This window comes from Pezoporus wallicus, unplaced genomic scaffold (assembly GCF_028554395.1).
Source record: "Pezoporus wallicus isolate ANWC-B61680 ecotype Strahan unplaced genomic scaffold, APGP_CSIRO_Pwel_v1 contig_3486, whole genome shotgun sequence".
In the NCBI taxonomy this organism is placed as follows: domain Eukaryota; kingdom Metazoa; phylum Chordata; class Aves; order Psittaciformes; family Psittacidae; genus Pezoporus; species Pezoporus wallicus.
Window position 1 is genome coordinate 4,495,396 of NW_026642292.1, and position 12,517 is coordinate 4,507,912.

At 58.8% G+C, this 12,517-nt stretch overlaps 1 protein-coding gene across 1 annotated transcript; it reads left to right on the top strand.

Annotated features, from left to right (window-relative positions):
• The first annotated feature begins 4,206 nt into the window (after nt 1-4,206).
• PGF (placental growth factor) lies at nt 4,207-10,118 on the top strand. The gene is made up of 7 exons (XM_057428583.1): nt 4,207-4,369; nt 4,541-4,580; nt 5,189-5,385; nt 6,820-6,896; nt 8,538-8,567; nt 8,654-8,716; nt 9,469-10,118. Exons 1-7 carry the CDS (start codon nt 4,304-4,306, stop codon nt 9,488-9,490), a joined length of 495 nt encoding a protein of 164 aa, XP_057284566.1. The 5' UTR covers nt 4,207-4,303; the 3' UTR covers nt 9,491-10,118.
• The last annotated feature ends 2,399 nt before the right edge of the window (nt 10,119-12,517 follow it).

A 12,517-nucleotide genomic window follows, 5' to 3' on the forward strand; every position in this document is an offset into this window, starting at 1 on the left:
TGTTTTGGCACAGTACCTGCCTGCCCTCAGGAGCCCGCTGACAAGACGTTTACCTGTAGGCACCCACGTATGCTTGGGGCTGCGGTTCAGCTCCCAGTGCCTCACCCTGCTGCCGGGCTCTGCTCCCCTGCAAACTACCTTGACCTGGATGGTCCCTGCCACATGGGGCTGCCCATGTGGCCACTGAGCATTGTGCCCAGCAGCGTGTGCTCTCTGTCACCTCCCCACTGGGCAGCGCTGACTGAGGGCTGGTCATTATTAACCCTCCCATCTGCTGCTGGCACCTACCCGCAGCTTTGCCCTGGTGGGGAAGCCACTGCCCCAGGCGCAGGCTCAGCCTCAACACTAAACTAGCCCTGCACTGAAAGATGGAGCGTTAGGCTGAGCAGCACTGGGTCAGCCAGCCATCAGCGTGTTTCTGGAGCACAGGCTGGCTGTTGAGGGCTGCGGCTTCCCAGGGCTTGGGTCTGGTGGTCTCAAGGACTTCCTCCTTGGTGCCATTGTCCCTGTGTCGCTGGGGATTTAAGCTGTGCCTGGGAGTAGCAGCCAGGCCTTGCCACAGGTTCCTCTTGCTCAGGTCTCCTGCTTTGAGCCCTCCTGGGCAGTGCTGGTGCCTGTCCCATGTTCTCCAAACCTTGTGCCTGACCCGGGCCAGCCCTGGTGCCTGGAATCCAGGGAGTGCAGATCCCAGTCTCCCCAACACGGGGCCGTGCCGTGCTGTCAGGTGCCTGTGGTGTTGGTCACCGGCCCCTGGGGAGGCCGAACTCCCCTCCTGAGGAACCAAAACAAACAGCAGAGTTCCTGCCACGTGCGGCAAGGGCTGACTAAGGCCGGACGCTTCCTCCTGCTGCGGGCAGCAGCGGCCGGGGCTGCAAGCCACCATCATCGGAGTGAGCAGCATGGCCCATTTCCCCCTATTGTCAGCCTGCCCCTCGACAAACACATCCCCCTGCGCACCTGGGCCGGGAGGAGGCTCTGACCCCACAGCCACCAGGAGCAAAGGATGTGCTGCCACCACAGCTTGGCTCCGGGAGCTCTTCAGGCCCCGGTGTCATGCAGGTTGTTTGGAGGTTGTTTCCTTGAGGAGCAGTGCTGACCATTCAGGATCACTGGTGCAGCCCTGCGTGCCTGCAAGGGTGCTGGTGAGCCCCGAGTTTCCTGGAAGAAATCAGCATCAATCCGCTGGCAGAAAGGCCTGGGTTTCCCGGTGCGGAGAGGCTGGTGCCAGGAGAGCCCCTCCCAGACCATGCTCATCCCCATTCCCATGTGCAGGTACACCCAGCTCCAAGCAGCCAGTCTCCAGCCCTCTGCCTTTTGCCTTCCATTCCCACTGCAGAGACACAGCCTGCAGAAGACTGAGCTGGTTTATCTCAGCCTGAGCTACAGACCAAGTCCTCAGTGCTCACTTACTGGGGAGCTTAGGAGAGTCTAAGGGCTGGGGAAAGCAATCAAATGAAACACTAGGTGTGAAACACAGGTATTTTGGGACGAAAGGCATGCATGGGAAGCCCAGTGCTTTACGTATTAATGCTGCTTTGACCCTCGGATTCCCATCACAGTGCAAGATGTAGGCAGCTGTAGGTGGGACTCTGTCTTGCTGGGCAGGAGTGGCAGCAGAAGCCTGAGGGGGTGGCTGTGCCCTGCAATGGAGCACAGGGATACAGCACTTTTCCTGGCAGAAGCCTCTGGGCTTCTGACCAGATTCCGGTGTCCTAAATAACAGCAGCACAGAAATAATGCCCAGAGGATCTCAGGGGTTTTCCCTAAAACCTTTAGGGGTGTCACAGGAGGTCCTGGCTACAGTTGGCTTAAGAGCGATGCAGGGATGAGGTTTTGTTGGGCTCTTTTCATCTGAGATGCTGAGCGTGGGATTTTGCAGGGAAGAAGGTGCCTGTGATGGGATTTTGCTGCTCAAATATGGCAGATTAATGGAAAAGAGGACTTAGAGGGACCTCACCCGTGGTGAGCAGGATGAGGTTTCGTGGGGCAGAGCAGCTGCCTGTGTGGGGCTCCTTCAGGGCTTATGGGCAGCCCAGGGCCCTCACTCAGAAGGTGCAGAAGACACAGAGGTGAGCCCGTGCCCTGGCAGGGCTGTGCCACGGTGAGGTTCTAGCTAGCTGGGTGTCTGTCCCCACAGGACTGCCAGTACTCACCCAGAGCAAGGACACCCATCCTTCCCCACTCGCTGCCCTTGCAGCACTGCAGGAAGGTGGCACAGGCTAGCAGTGGCATATTCGAGGTGATGCTCTCAGCCCGCAGCTGCCACACGGGGCTCACCACGGGGGAGGCATCTGCCCTTTAAGGGAATGTCTCTATTTGCCTTATGTCCCTTGAGCCTCCTCTGTCCCTTGTTCCCAAAGTGCGTAGCTCTGCTCCCCAGGGCCAGGTGGGAGGCAGTGCGAGGGACGCGCTGGTGCATTTATAGCGCTGACCTCCAGCCTCGTCCTGCAGCTGCGGAAGGGTGGGCTCAGCCCCCGGGGAAGGAGCATGGTGGAGGGGAAAGCGAGCAGCCATGGCCCCGGCCAGCTGGGTGTTTCTCCCATTTGCAGGAGGATGTTGCTGGTCACAGGTTACCAGTTTCCAAATATTATTTCTCTGCTCCTGTCTCTGCTGCGTGCTGCCTAGAAAGGGGATGCTCATCCCAGGAATGTAAACTCTATCCATGGCCTCTGAGGAAATAGCTTCAGACCAGGAACAGGATTGCATTCAACAATTAAGGGCTGGTCTCCCCAACCACACGGCTGCCAGGGGAGAGCCCTTTGCTCCAGCGCCAGAGGCTGGCCTTGTGTCTGAGAGGTGGCCCCGAGGGACCTTTCAGCAAGGACAGGCGTGAGGCCCCGTGTGGTCACGGTCTTCACAATAACAGGATTCTGTCTGTCCAGTGAGTTGGCAGCAGCTGCTGCTCAGGGCAGCCTCTGGTCCGGGCTCTCGAGTGGAAGGAAATGCTCTGTTCGTCCTCCATCTCAAAACCATCCCTGGGGAGGTGGTGGTGGGGTCCCTTGGCCCAGGTGGGTCCATGGGGTGGCAGAAGGAAAGCACAGGTACGCTCCAGCCCTTGTGGTGAGGCTGTTACCTGCTCCTCGCTGTCCAGCCAGGGGCAAGAGCGTGAACAGGCGCCGAACGCCTCCCCGGCAGCGCTGTGTTGTTGGTGCTGAGTGATGAACTGCAGCGCTCCCGGACCCCCGGCGGGGCCGGCGTGTCTGTGCGCTTATCTCCACTGCATCTCCCTGCTAATTTGCCAGGCCCCGCTCCAGCAGCTTTCTCACACACTCAGCGCTCTTATCCAGAGCCGAGCTCCCGCTGACGCCTGAGCTGCTGCCACCTGCATGGCTCGGCGGGGCTGGGGACAGGCAGCTGGCGCGTCCCGCGTTCCCTGGGGACAGACCCCACAGGGCTGGGGACAAGCCACTGGCGTCCTCATGCTGCAGGGACAGACCTTACACAGAGGTGGGCACGGAAGTCCTGGAGCAGCCTCCCTGCTCTCCCAGAGCAGAAACGTGAATCCTGGCAGGGACACACATCCCGTTATTTCCCTGGGACCCGCTGGCACTTCTCTTCCCACCTCTCATAGCTCCAGCTTCCCTGGCCTTTGGGACTTAAAAATAGAACAGAAAAGGCCATAGAGTTCCTTTGGGTTTACCCTTGGCGGCAGGGTTTGGACCTGATCTGCTCCAGGGAACCACTGTGCCCCCTTTTCCCCCAAGAGAGAGGGACACCCCATGGCAGACAGGACGGGGATGTTGTCCCTCGGGCTGAGGGGCCGGAACCCCCTGCTAGGGCTTCGACGAGCTGGCTAGGCAGGTGCAGGGCACCCTGGGGGGAATGGGGCGGCTGGAGGGACAGGGGGCTGCTGGGTGGGCAGGGGTGGACCGACCGGCATGGGGCAGCGCACGCTGAACCTGGGAGAGGCAAACAGGGTCCGGGGAACCCAGCGAGCGGCGAAGCCCCGACAGAGCGCCGGTGCTTCCCGCCCTCCGGGATTGCCCCTGTCACAGGCCAATCCATACAAGCGCCGGGACAGCCCCCTGGGCCAATGTCCGGTGCCGGGCACTGGCGGCAGGGGCTCCACTGCGTCGGGGGGCACTGGCCGTCCCCGGGGCCGGGCACCTGCTCCCGCCCCGCGGCGGGGCCGGGGCGGGCGGGGGCGGGGCGGCAGCGGTGAAATAGGGCGGCTGAGGGGAGCGCGCTCCTATGGCCCGGCGGCGGCGGAGGCGGCACGGTGGGGCCGGTGGCCCGGCGGCGGGGCGGCATGCCGGGGGCGGCGGGGCGGTAGCGGCGGCGCGGAGTCGTTGCCGGAGCGGCGATGCGGCTGCTCGGTGCCTTCCTGAGGCTGCTGGTGGCCGCGACGCTGGGGGCGCCTCCTGCCCCGGTGAGAGCCGGGATGAGGGAGTGGGGTCGGGGCGGTAGCAGCCTGGCTCGGCCCGTGCCGCTGCCCGCGGCGTCGGTGGTCGCCGGTGCAACGGCTCTCGGCGCTGGGCGGGGGGGTGGCGGTGGGTTCCCCCGTGCAGCCCAGCCAGCGCCCGCCTTTCCCTCCCTGCAGGCCCCGGAGGCGCTGGGGACCGCCAGCGCGGAGCCGGCCGGTGAGTCGACAGCGGACGGCAGCCCGTGACCCGGCAGCGGGGGGCGGGGGGGGGGGGGGCTACGCGCAGGGCTGGGGCGGGTTTCGGTAACGCGTGGGGCTGTTATCCCTCGTGGAGCCCCGCGGCAGCGCCCGGGCGGGCAGCGGGCAGCTCTGCCGGGGCTCGGATCAGCCCGCGCTCCCCGCTTTCGGCACTCGGCACCGCCGCGGGAGCCGAAGAGGAGTGTTCCTGCCCAGGAAAACACCCTGGGCGCCGGGAGGCGGCAAGTCTGGCGTAGGGCTGCGCTCTGCTTCGGCTCCCCTCTGCTCTTCCCTCTGGGAAGCCGAAGGGACGGTTCTCTGCCGCGCTGCTGGGCAGGGAGGCGAGGGGGTAGAGCGGAGAAGGAGGAGGCAGAGCTGGAGGGCAGGTGAAGACCGAGCCCATGGCTGTGGCTGTGTCCCCGCCAGTGAGGTGGTGGACTTTCTTGGAGCACAAGGGGGTCCTCTTCATCCCTGGGTGCCCGTGATGGAAGGACCCCACCGCGGCTGCTGCACCTGCCCCGGCAGCGACCGGCTGGGCTCAGCCTCTCTGGGTCTCTCCTTACAGCCCCTCACCCCGGTCTCTTGCAGTCCTGACCTTTCGGGAGATCTGGAACCGTAGTTTCTGCCGGCCCCTGGAGCAGCTTGTGGACGTCATCAGCGAGTTCCCCAACGAGGTGGAGTACATTTTCAGACCCTCCTGCGTCTCCCTGCAGCGCTGTGGAGGCTGCTGTGGGGATGAGGGTCTCCGCTGTGTCCCTGTGGAAACAAGCACGGTCACCATGCAGGTAAATGTTGCTGCTGTAGCTCTGTGGCTGCACCAGGGATGTGGTGGCCTCCTGGCCAATAACTGGGAGGGTGAACTTGCAGCTTCACATCCTCCAGGCATCGTAGCAGCATGGATAGCAGGGGCAAGGCTTATTCACAACATGCCAAACCAGGAGGGTCCCACTGCCTGCTCTTTGGGCTTGTCCCTGAGGCCAGATGACATCCCTGGTGGCACTGGCCTTGCTTCCTGCTTCCTTGCCCTCAGTGTGGTCCCTCTTGCTGACTGTTGTCACCTTTCCAACCTTCCCTATCCTGCAGTGGGGTTGCGAGTGTCCCAGGTACCCATGACTCTGCCTGGTGAGGTAAAGCAGATGCTGCCCCTGAATCACAGAGAGAAGCAAGGGTCTATGTGTCAGGAGATGTCTGTGGTGGTGCTGACAGAGAGTGTGTGCTGGGGGCATGGTGAGCATGAAGGGCTGCACCAGCCACGTTTACAGCCCCCACTGTGCGAGCTGTGTGAAGTGGGGTGGGAGATCCTGGACTGCAAACATGCTGCTAGTCACCTTTTCCCAGCGTGCCAGCAGCCATTGCCCTCACACTTCAGTCCTTGCGTTGTGCTGCCAGGGATCAACCCACTCCTGCTTCAGGTAGCAGAGAAAAGCTCTGCTCTGCCCATGGATGATGGGCTAGAGAGTGCCTGCAATAAATCACCAGTGAATTTGGCCCCTTGGAGGCTGAAAGAGTGTTTGAAGGAAGGTTGGAGTCTCCAAAAAGTCTCCACTGAAGTGGCGCAAGAGCCTGGCATAAACGGAGGCAGCTCCCCATGCACAGGTCTCCCTCCATGGAGATGGCTGTGTGAGGGATGGCAAGGCCAGGTACTTCCACAAGAGCTACCATAGATCACAGCACTGATGAGCATACCCTGTGAAGCTCCTAGATGTCCAACCCAAACTCTGGGCTGGGTCATGGACTGACATGTAACAGGGCAAACACTGCAGCCCTGGGCTGGGAAGGCATTGTGGTAATGATTCCAGGCTTGGTGCTGTGGTAAGGAGGGGCAGGGGAAGGAGGCAACAGCAATGGGAATGGTCTGGAAAACATGGGTGTTCCCATCGGAGAAGGGACATGTGCAAAGTGGTCAAATGCGTGAAAGCTCTCCACAAAGGCAGGGACACAGAAATCTCTTCTAAAGCTGAGAAATCCCAAAAACATAAGGCTTAAATTACAGCCCTGAAGACACGGGGCAACACCAGCAGAGCTTCCTAAGCTGCAGGGGCGGCTGGGCCTGGCCGGTGCTGCCTGCATGTAGAGGTGGAGCCTCTGCTGCCGGAGGTGCCGGGGAACAGGTTAGACATGCATCTGCCCGAGAGGCTGCGGTGATGAGGCAGCGCCGTGGGAGCCCTTCCAGCCCCCTCCTGCTGCTGGCTGGGAAGTAACCTTTGCTCCTCTTTCAGCTCCTGAAGATAAAGCCGAATGGGGAGGCTCCCTACGTGGAGATGGCGTTCACCGAGCACAAGCAGTGCGAGTGCAGGTAGGAACCCCCCTGGCTGGTTTTGCACCCCTGTGCCCCTCCAGCGAGAGCAACCCTGCCAGCTCACCCTGTGTGAGCTGAGGGGGGCACCCTGGCTCTGCTGGAACCCCCTTCTCCCTGCTGTCTGTGTTTCCTGGTGCTTTTGGCCCTTGCTCAGGTGCAGCCTGCACTGAACTTCTGCAGCAGCCTCCCTCCACCATGCTCTGCCTGAAGGCCAAAGCTGCTGGTGCACCTTGGCTCTGTGAGCAGCAGTGTCTGTGCCTTCCAACCCCATGGCTGCCTTGGTGTGCTTGGCATGTAATCCTCTGGCCTGTGGGTAACAGAAAGGCTGGTGGCTCTGAGGCAGGTGCCTGGTGGTGGCTCAGCAGAGACCTCCATGGCTTGCCATACCTAAGCATGACTGTGGCCCAAAGAGAAAGCTGAAGAGCTGGCTGCCCCATCCATCCATCCATCCAGGGAGGCAGAGCAGTGGCTTACATCCAAACTAACAAATGAAAGCTTGAAATGTGCAGTGCCAGCCTGGTATGGATGTGCAGCACCAACCTGCCACAGACACCACCTTGCGGTGCTCACTGTTCCCAGAAGCGGTGAGAGCTTGGGCAGGATGGGGCCCCTGCCTGGGGTCTGCAGTGATTTGGGAGCCAGGAGCAGCTCCGGGGCTGCTCACAGATGGTCGCTGCCACAAGTATGCTTCAACCCCACCTCCATGGGGGGGTCCTGGCTCTTGCTCTCCATCATGACCCCAGGGTGATCCAGTATTGCGAAAACTGGGGATTGAGTGTCCTGCTGGGCAGCTGTTAGACACAAGATGCTTGCCTGGAAGAAGAGCCTGAGGATCCCAGGGCTGGTATTCCCCTGCAGCTGTAAAAGCGGCTGTGCTGGAGTAGACCCAAGGCTTGTCCATTTCTACTCTGTCTCTGAAGCATCTGCTGGTGGATGCAGAAGGGAGAGTAGGAAAAGGCACATATGTTACTTCCCCCCTCTTGCTCTGCTTCCAGCTATTTTCCATGCAGGGAATTTCCTGAGCCTGTTGTGGTTTTCCTACCTAGGGTAACTCCCAGGGGATCTCCTACAAGCACTCGTGCAGGCTGCCTTTGAATCTCTGTAAACTTCTTGCTTCTGCAGCACCTTTTGGCTTCTCCCTAAGCTGCCTTCCATGCCTTTATAGTGCTTCCCTTTGAAATGCAGTGTGGGTGCAGTGGATGTCCTGGCCTTGGCCATCTATATTGAATGCTTAAGCCAAGTATGTTGTGGCTGTTGTCTGAGAACCACTACTGAGGCTTTGCAGCAAATCCCACATGTTACTCAGGACGTTGCATGTTGTTTAACCAGCTGAGCTATGAAAGCTGTCACTGAGAGCAGCTGAAACTGAATCTGTGCTTCCCAACTTCATGGGCAGAATGTCACTTCCCTGGGGGAGCTGCCAAAGCTGACCATCCCCCTGCCCCTCTGCTGTCTTTGTCTTCTCTCTGTCTACTGCAGTCAGTTCCTGTCTGAGGGGATGATAACATGAAAGGAAGTTGTATTTGGTCTGGTTCAAGCATGAATGATAACAGGTAGATTGTGCTGCACACTGGGGAAGCAGCCTGACAGCCAGCATTGCCCTAGTAACTGCTTCACTGTCCTTTTCCTATCCCACAGGCCCCGTCAGGACCTGATGAGGCTGGGAAGGTAAGTGATGTCAGGGGCAGTGTTACGGGCTGGGGTTGTGTGTCTCATCACACATCAGCCTTTCTTGTGGTCCTTTCCTTTCAAAGGAGAAGACCTAAGGGCCGAGGTAAGAGAAGACAAGAGAGGACGAGACGTAAAGGCTGTGAACTGTAAGTGAGCATGGGCAGGTATGGGTGGTGTCTTGTGGGTTTGTTTCTTTGGGATGAACAGCCTCATTAAGCCTTTAGGTCTTTACTGACACTGTAAGCAGTGAGGAGTTTGTGAAGAGCAGGCACAGGAGAAAGCAGTACAGCAGGGACAATGAGTGGCTGCAGGGAAATGGGCCTCTTACTGAAGGCTCAGTAGTTTCCAGGCTCAGCTGCTCAAAGTTGGCCAGTCCCATCCAGGGTGGGGATGGATGGATGGAGTTACTTGCTGGTATGTGGCTCTATCACTATCACAGACCACACTGGATTTCCTGGATCCCTAAATTTCCAGTTTTAGCCTCATCCTGCTGTCAGCTGTGTCCTTCCTGCTGTCCTTGGCTGGTCATTGTTTGGGTTACTCTGCCCTTTCCCTCCTTACATTTAGCTGACTCTTCAAACCACTTGCTGTAACAAAGCAGGCTGGACTCTCACTGCATACATTTTTGGGGTGTGGTACCTATGGCTGACACTTCTACGTTGTATTTCCCTGTTGTTTTTTTTTCTGAAGCCTGCTGCTCAGGTCTCAGCCAGCACCTACAGCCCCATTCCCCTTGCTCTTCCCTGTTAAGGGGCTGCCTGTGGTCCCTGCTGCTTTGGTTTGGTGCAGGAGGTGCTCAGCACAGAGAAGGGGGAACCTGGGGCACAGCGGGTGAGCCCAGAGGTCCTGGCGTTCCTCAGTCCCAGCAGTGCTCACCTGTGCCATGCTCTCTTTACAGATGTGGCACACCACGCAGGTAGCCTCCGCTCTGCCCCTGGCCTTGCCCCTGTTGCTTGGGTTTGAGCCAGCAGTGTCTTCCCCTGGTGTGAGGAACTTGTGGAGCTGTGTCCTGCCATGCAGCAGTGGGGAGCAGGACTCCAGCAGGGAAAAGCTAACTGGACTCTTGCCTGGCCCTGGCTGGAATGCAGCCTACAACTGAGGACCCGCTCACCCCGTCTGCACCATCAGCAGCAGGACAAAAGGACCTGTGACCAGGCCTGGGGCTGAAGATGAGGAGCTCAAGCAGCATCTTGGTGTTTGAGGGCATCCTGCGGGCAATGAGGAGTGGAGCTGGTGGATGTGCTGCTGGAGCTGGCTGGGGACAGCATCATGGGGATGGGTGGAGGAGGCTTGGAGGGCTGCAGCTGCAGAACTGCTCTGTCCTGCCAGTGCCCTGCAGCTGGGGAGGAAGGAAACCCGGGGCAGTCAAGACTGCAGGGCTGTATCCGTCTGAGCCTTGGCATGGGGCAGCTCAGGAGGGTGCCTGGAAAGCCCTCTTGGAGGGGAAGGAATGGGAATTGGGCTTGCCAGGGCTCCTCACATACTTGCAGCCACATCCTAGCCTTGCCCTGCTCAATAAAACCTGGTGGGGGGATGCAGGCGCTGGAATTGTGAGCACTCCTGACTGCTTCTCAGCAACTGCCTGCAGGCAGGGCTCTGTCCCAGGCTGGAGGAGGGCAGTCCTGCCATGGCCCAGGGCTTGTCCCCAGCAGCAACTCCTGCAGCATCCAAGAGGCTGCCCTTGTTGGAGATGGGCAATCAGTGGGTCCAGGACCAGGCTGCTTCCCAGGCTGGGGGATACCCAAGTGCTGGAGCTCAGGTGGGTACTGGGAGACCCTTGGGGGAAATACCCTTCACCACACTGTAACGTGGAGATAGTACCTCTTATTCATCATACCTCACTTGCTGTCCTGTGGCTTTCCTTCTCCCTTGTTGGGCTGATGGAAGGTTAGGGTAGGGGGTGCAGGCTGCTGTGGGCCTTCCCACCCAAGAAACATCCCACCAGGTCTCATTCACTTGGCCTGGGGGAAAGGATCATTCTGGGGTGTGGAGAGGGCTGGTGGCCCTCACCGAGGTGGCTGTGGCTGCTGCCATTTACTGCTTTCCCCACTCTGCCTGGGTTTGGCCAGCCCCTGTTTCCGTGTGCCTCTAGCAGTGCTCCTGGGGATCCTCTTATCCCCTTTCATGTTCCTACAGGGAACTGGTGCTGGCTGCCAAATGCATCCTGTGCTGCTCCTTGCAAGTTGCACCTGGGCAGTGCCCATAGCTGGAAACCCTAAGGGCAAGCTGGACATCAGCATGCTTGTGAAGCACCCCTAGCATGGGGTTAAAACAAAATCAAGGGTTATTATTGAAAGCTTCAAGCAGAGGGCAGGAGGGCAAGATGTGCAAAGGCTTCAGCATTACCATCAAACAAGGTGACCCATAGTCTATCCTGCGCTGAGGAACAAGGGAGCCTGATGCAGCAGGTGTTAGGATCCAAGGCAGCTCTTCTCCGCTTCTCACACAGCAGCCTGTAGTCAGGGCAGTCTCCCTCAGAGCTGTAATGCTGGTGCTGCTTGTGGCTGGCACAGGGCACAGGGATGTGGGGTCTGGGGCAGTGATACCCTGGGAGGAAAAGGGTGAGTGTTGAGGTGATGTGAACCTCTGTGCTGCCAGCATGCATAGACTGGATAAGTTGTGCCTGTGCAGCTGGGCGTATCTTCCAGGAAGCTTCTCCTTGGCTGCTTCATGGATGAGGGGAACTTGCTGTTCCCCTTCCTATGCCACTCAGGGGCCATGTGGCATCCAACTGCAATGGCCAGTCCTGGTCTGTGCAGGCTCTCCCCACACTCGCATGCTGTTTCAGCCTGGCTGGTTGCACTTTGAGGCTAAGGAGAAGTGTGCAGCGCTTGGGGGATTTACATGATGGTTTCTGCATTGGTTTTAACAGTAAAAGTTTTACCACAGTAGTATTAAACCTTTAAAAGAGAAGTTACATAAACCCGAGGATGTTAATTAATAAAAGTAAGCTTGTCAAGAGTAGTGATTAAGGTTAAAAAATAATTCAAATGAACTCCTGCCCAACAGCTTCTGGTATTTGGCATCACTTCTTTGGCTGCTGCTTGGCAGTGAGCGTTTTCAGGCATGGAGTGTTGGGGTGCACACTAAGGACGTGGATGCCTGGGAGGGATGTGGCTGTCCTGCTGCAGCAGTGATGAAAGGATCAGCTCTGGCAGGGCAGGAGCAGGAGAAGTTACTGCCAGCATGGGAGGTTTGGGAGCTGCATCTCTAGGTGTTGGGGCTCCCTCCAGCTCCAGGGGGTGTTTCAATGTGGCTTCACTGGCAAGTGAAGGCCCCTGTGTGTCCCTGATGGAGGGGAGAGGGCTGGCACCCTCCTAGTCCCAGGGACTTCCAGTCAGGCATTGCAGGCATTGTTGACATGAGGGTCAGGTTGAGGCCCTGCTGCTCTGAGGAGGAGAATGGGGCTCCTGGCCCTTGAGTCTTGTGGCCACCACCCATTCACCCTCCTGAGCGGACCAGCAACTGTCTTGCCTGTCCTTGCTCTGTGCTGCTAGAGAGGGGGATAATTACACCCTTTGACCTGCTGGCCACACTTCTTTTGATGCAACACAGCATACAGTTGGCTTTCTGGGCTGTGAGTGCACATTGCCAGGTCATGTTGAGTTTCTCATCAGCAATACCCCCAAGTCCTTCTCCTCAGGGCTGCTCTCAATCCATTCTCAGTTCCAGGTGCACGATCTTGCACTTGGCCTTGTTGGACTTCATGAGGCTCACACGGTCCTACCAGCCTGTCAATGCCCTTCTCTTTGGCATCCCTTCTCTCCCCAGCATGTCAACCACACCACACAGCTCGATGTCATTGGTAAACCTGTCGATGGTGCACTCAATCCCACTGCCTGTGTTACTGACAAGCAGTGCTGGTTCCAATACCGACCCTTGAGGAAAACTACCCGTCACTGATCGCTTAGGCATTAGTGCATTTGTGCTAGTTCTCCCCCCTCCAT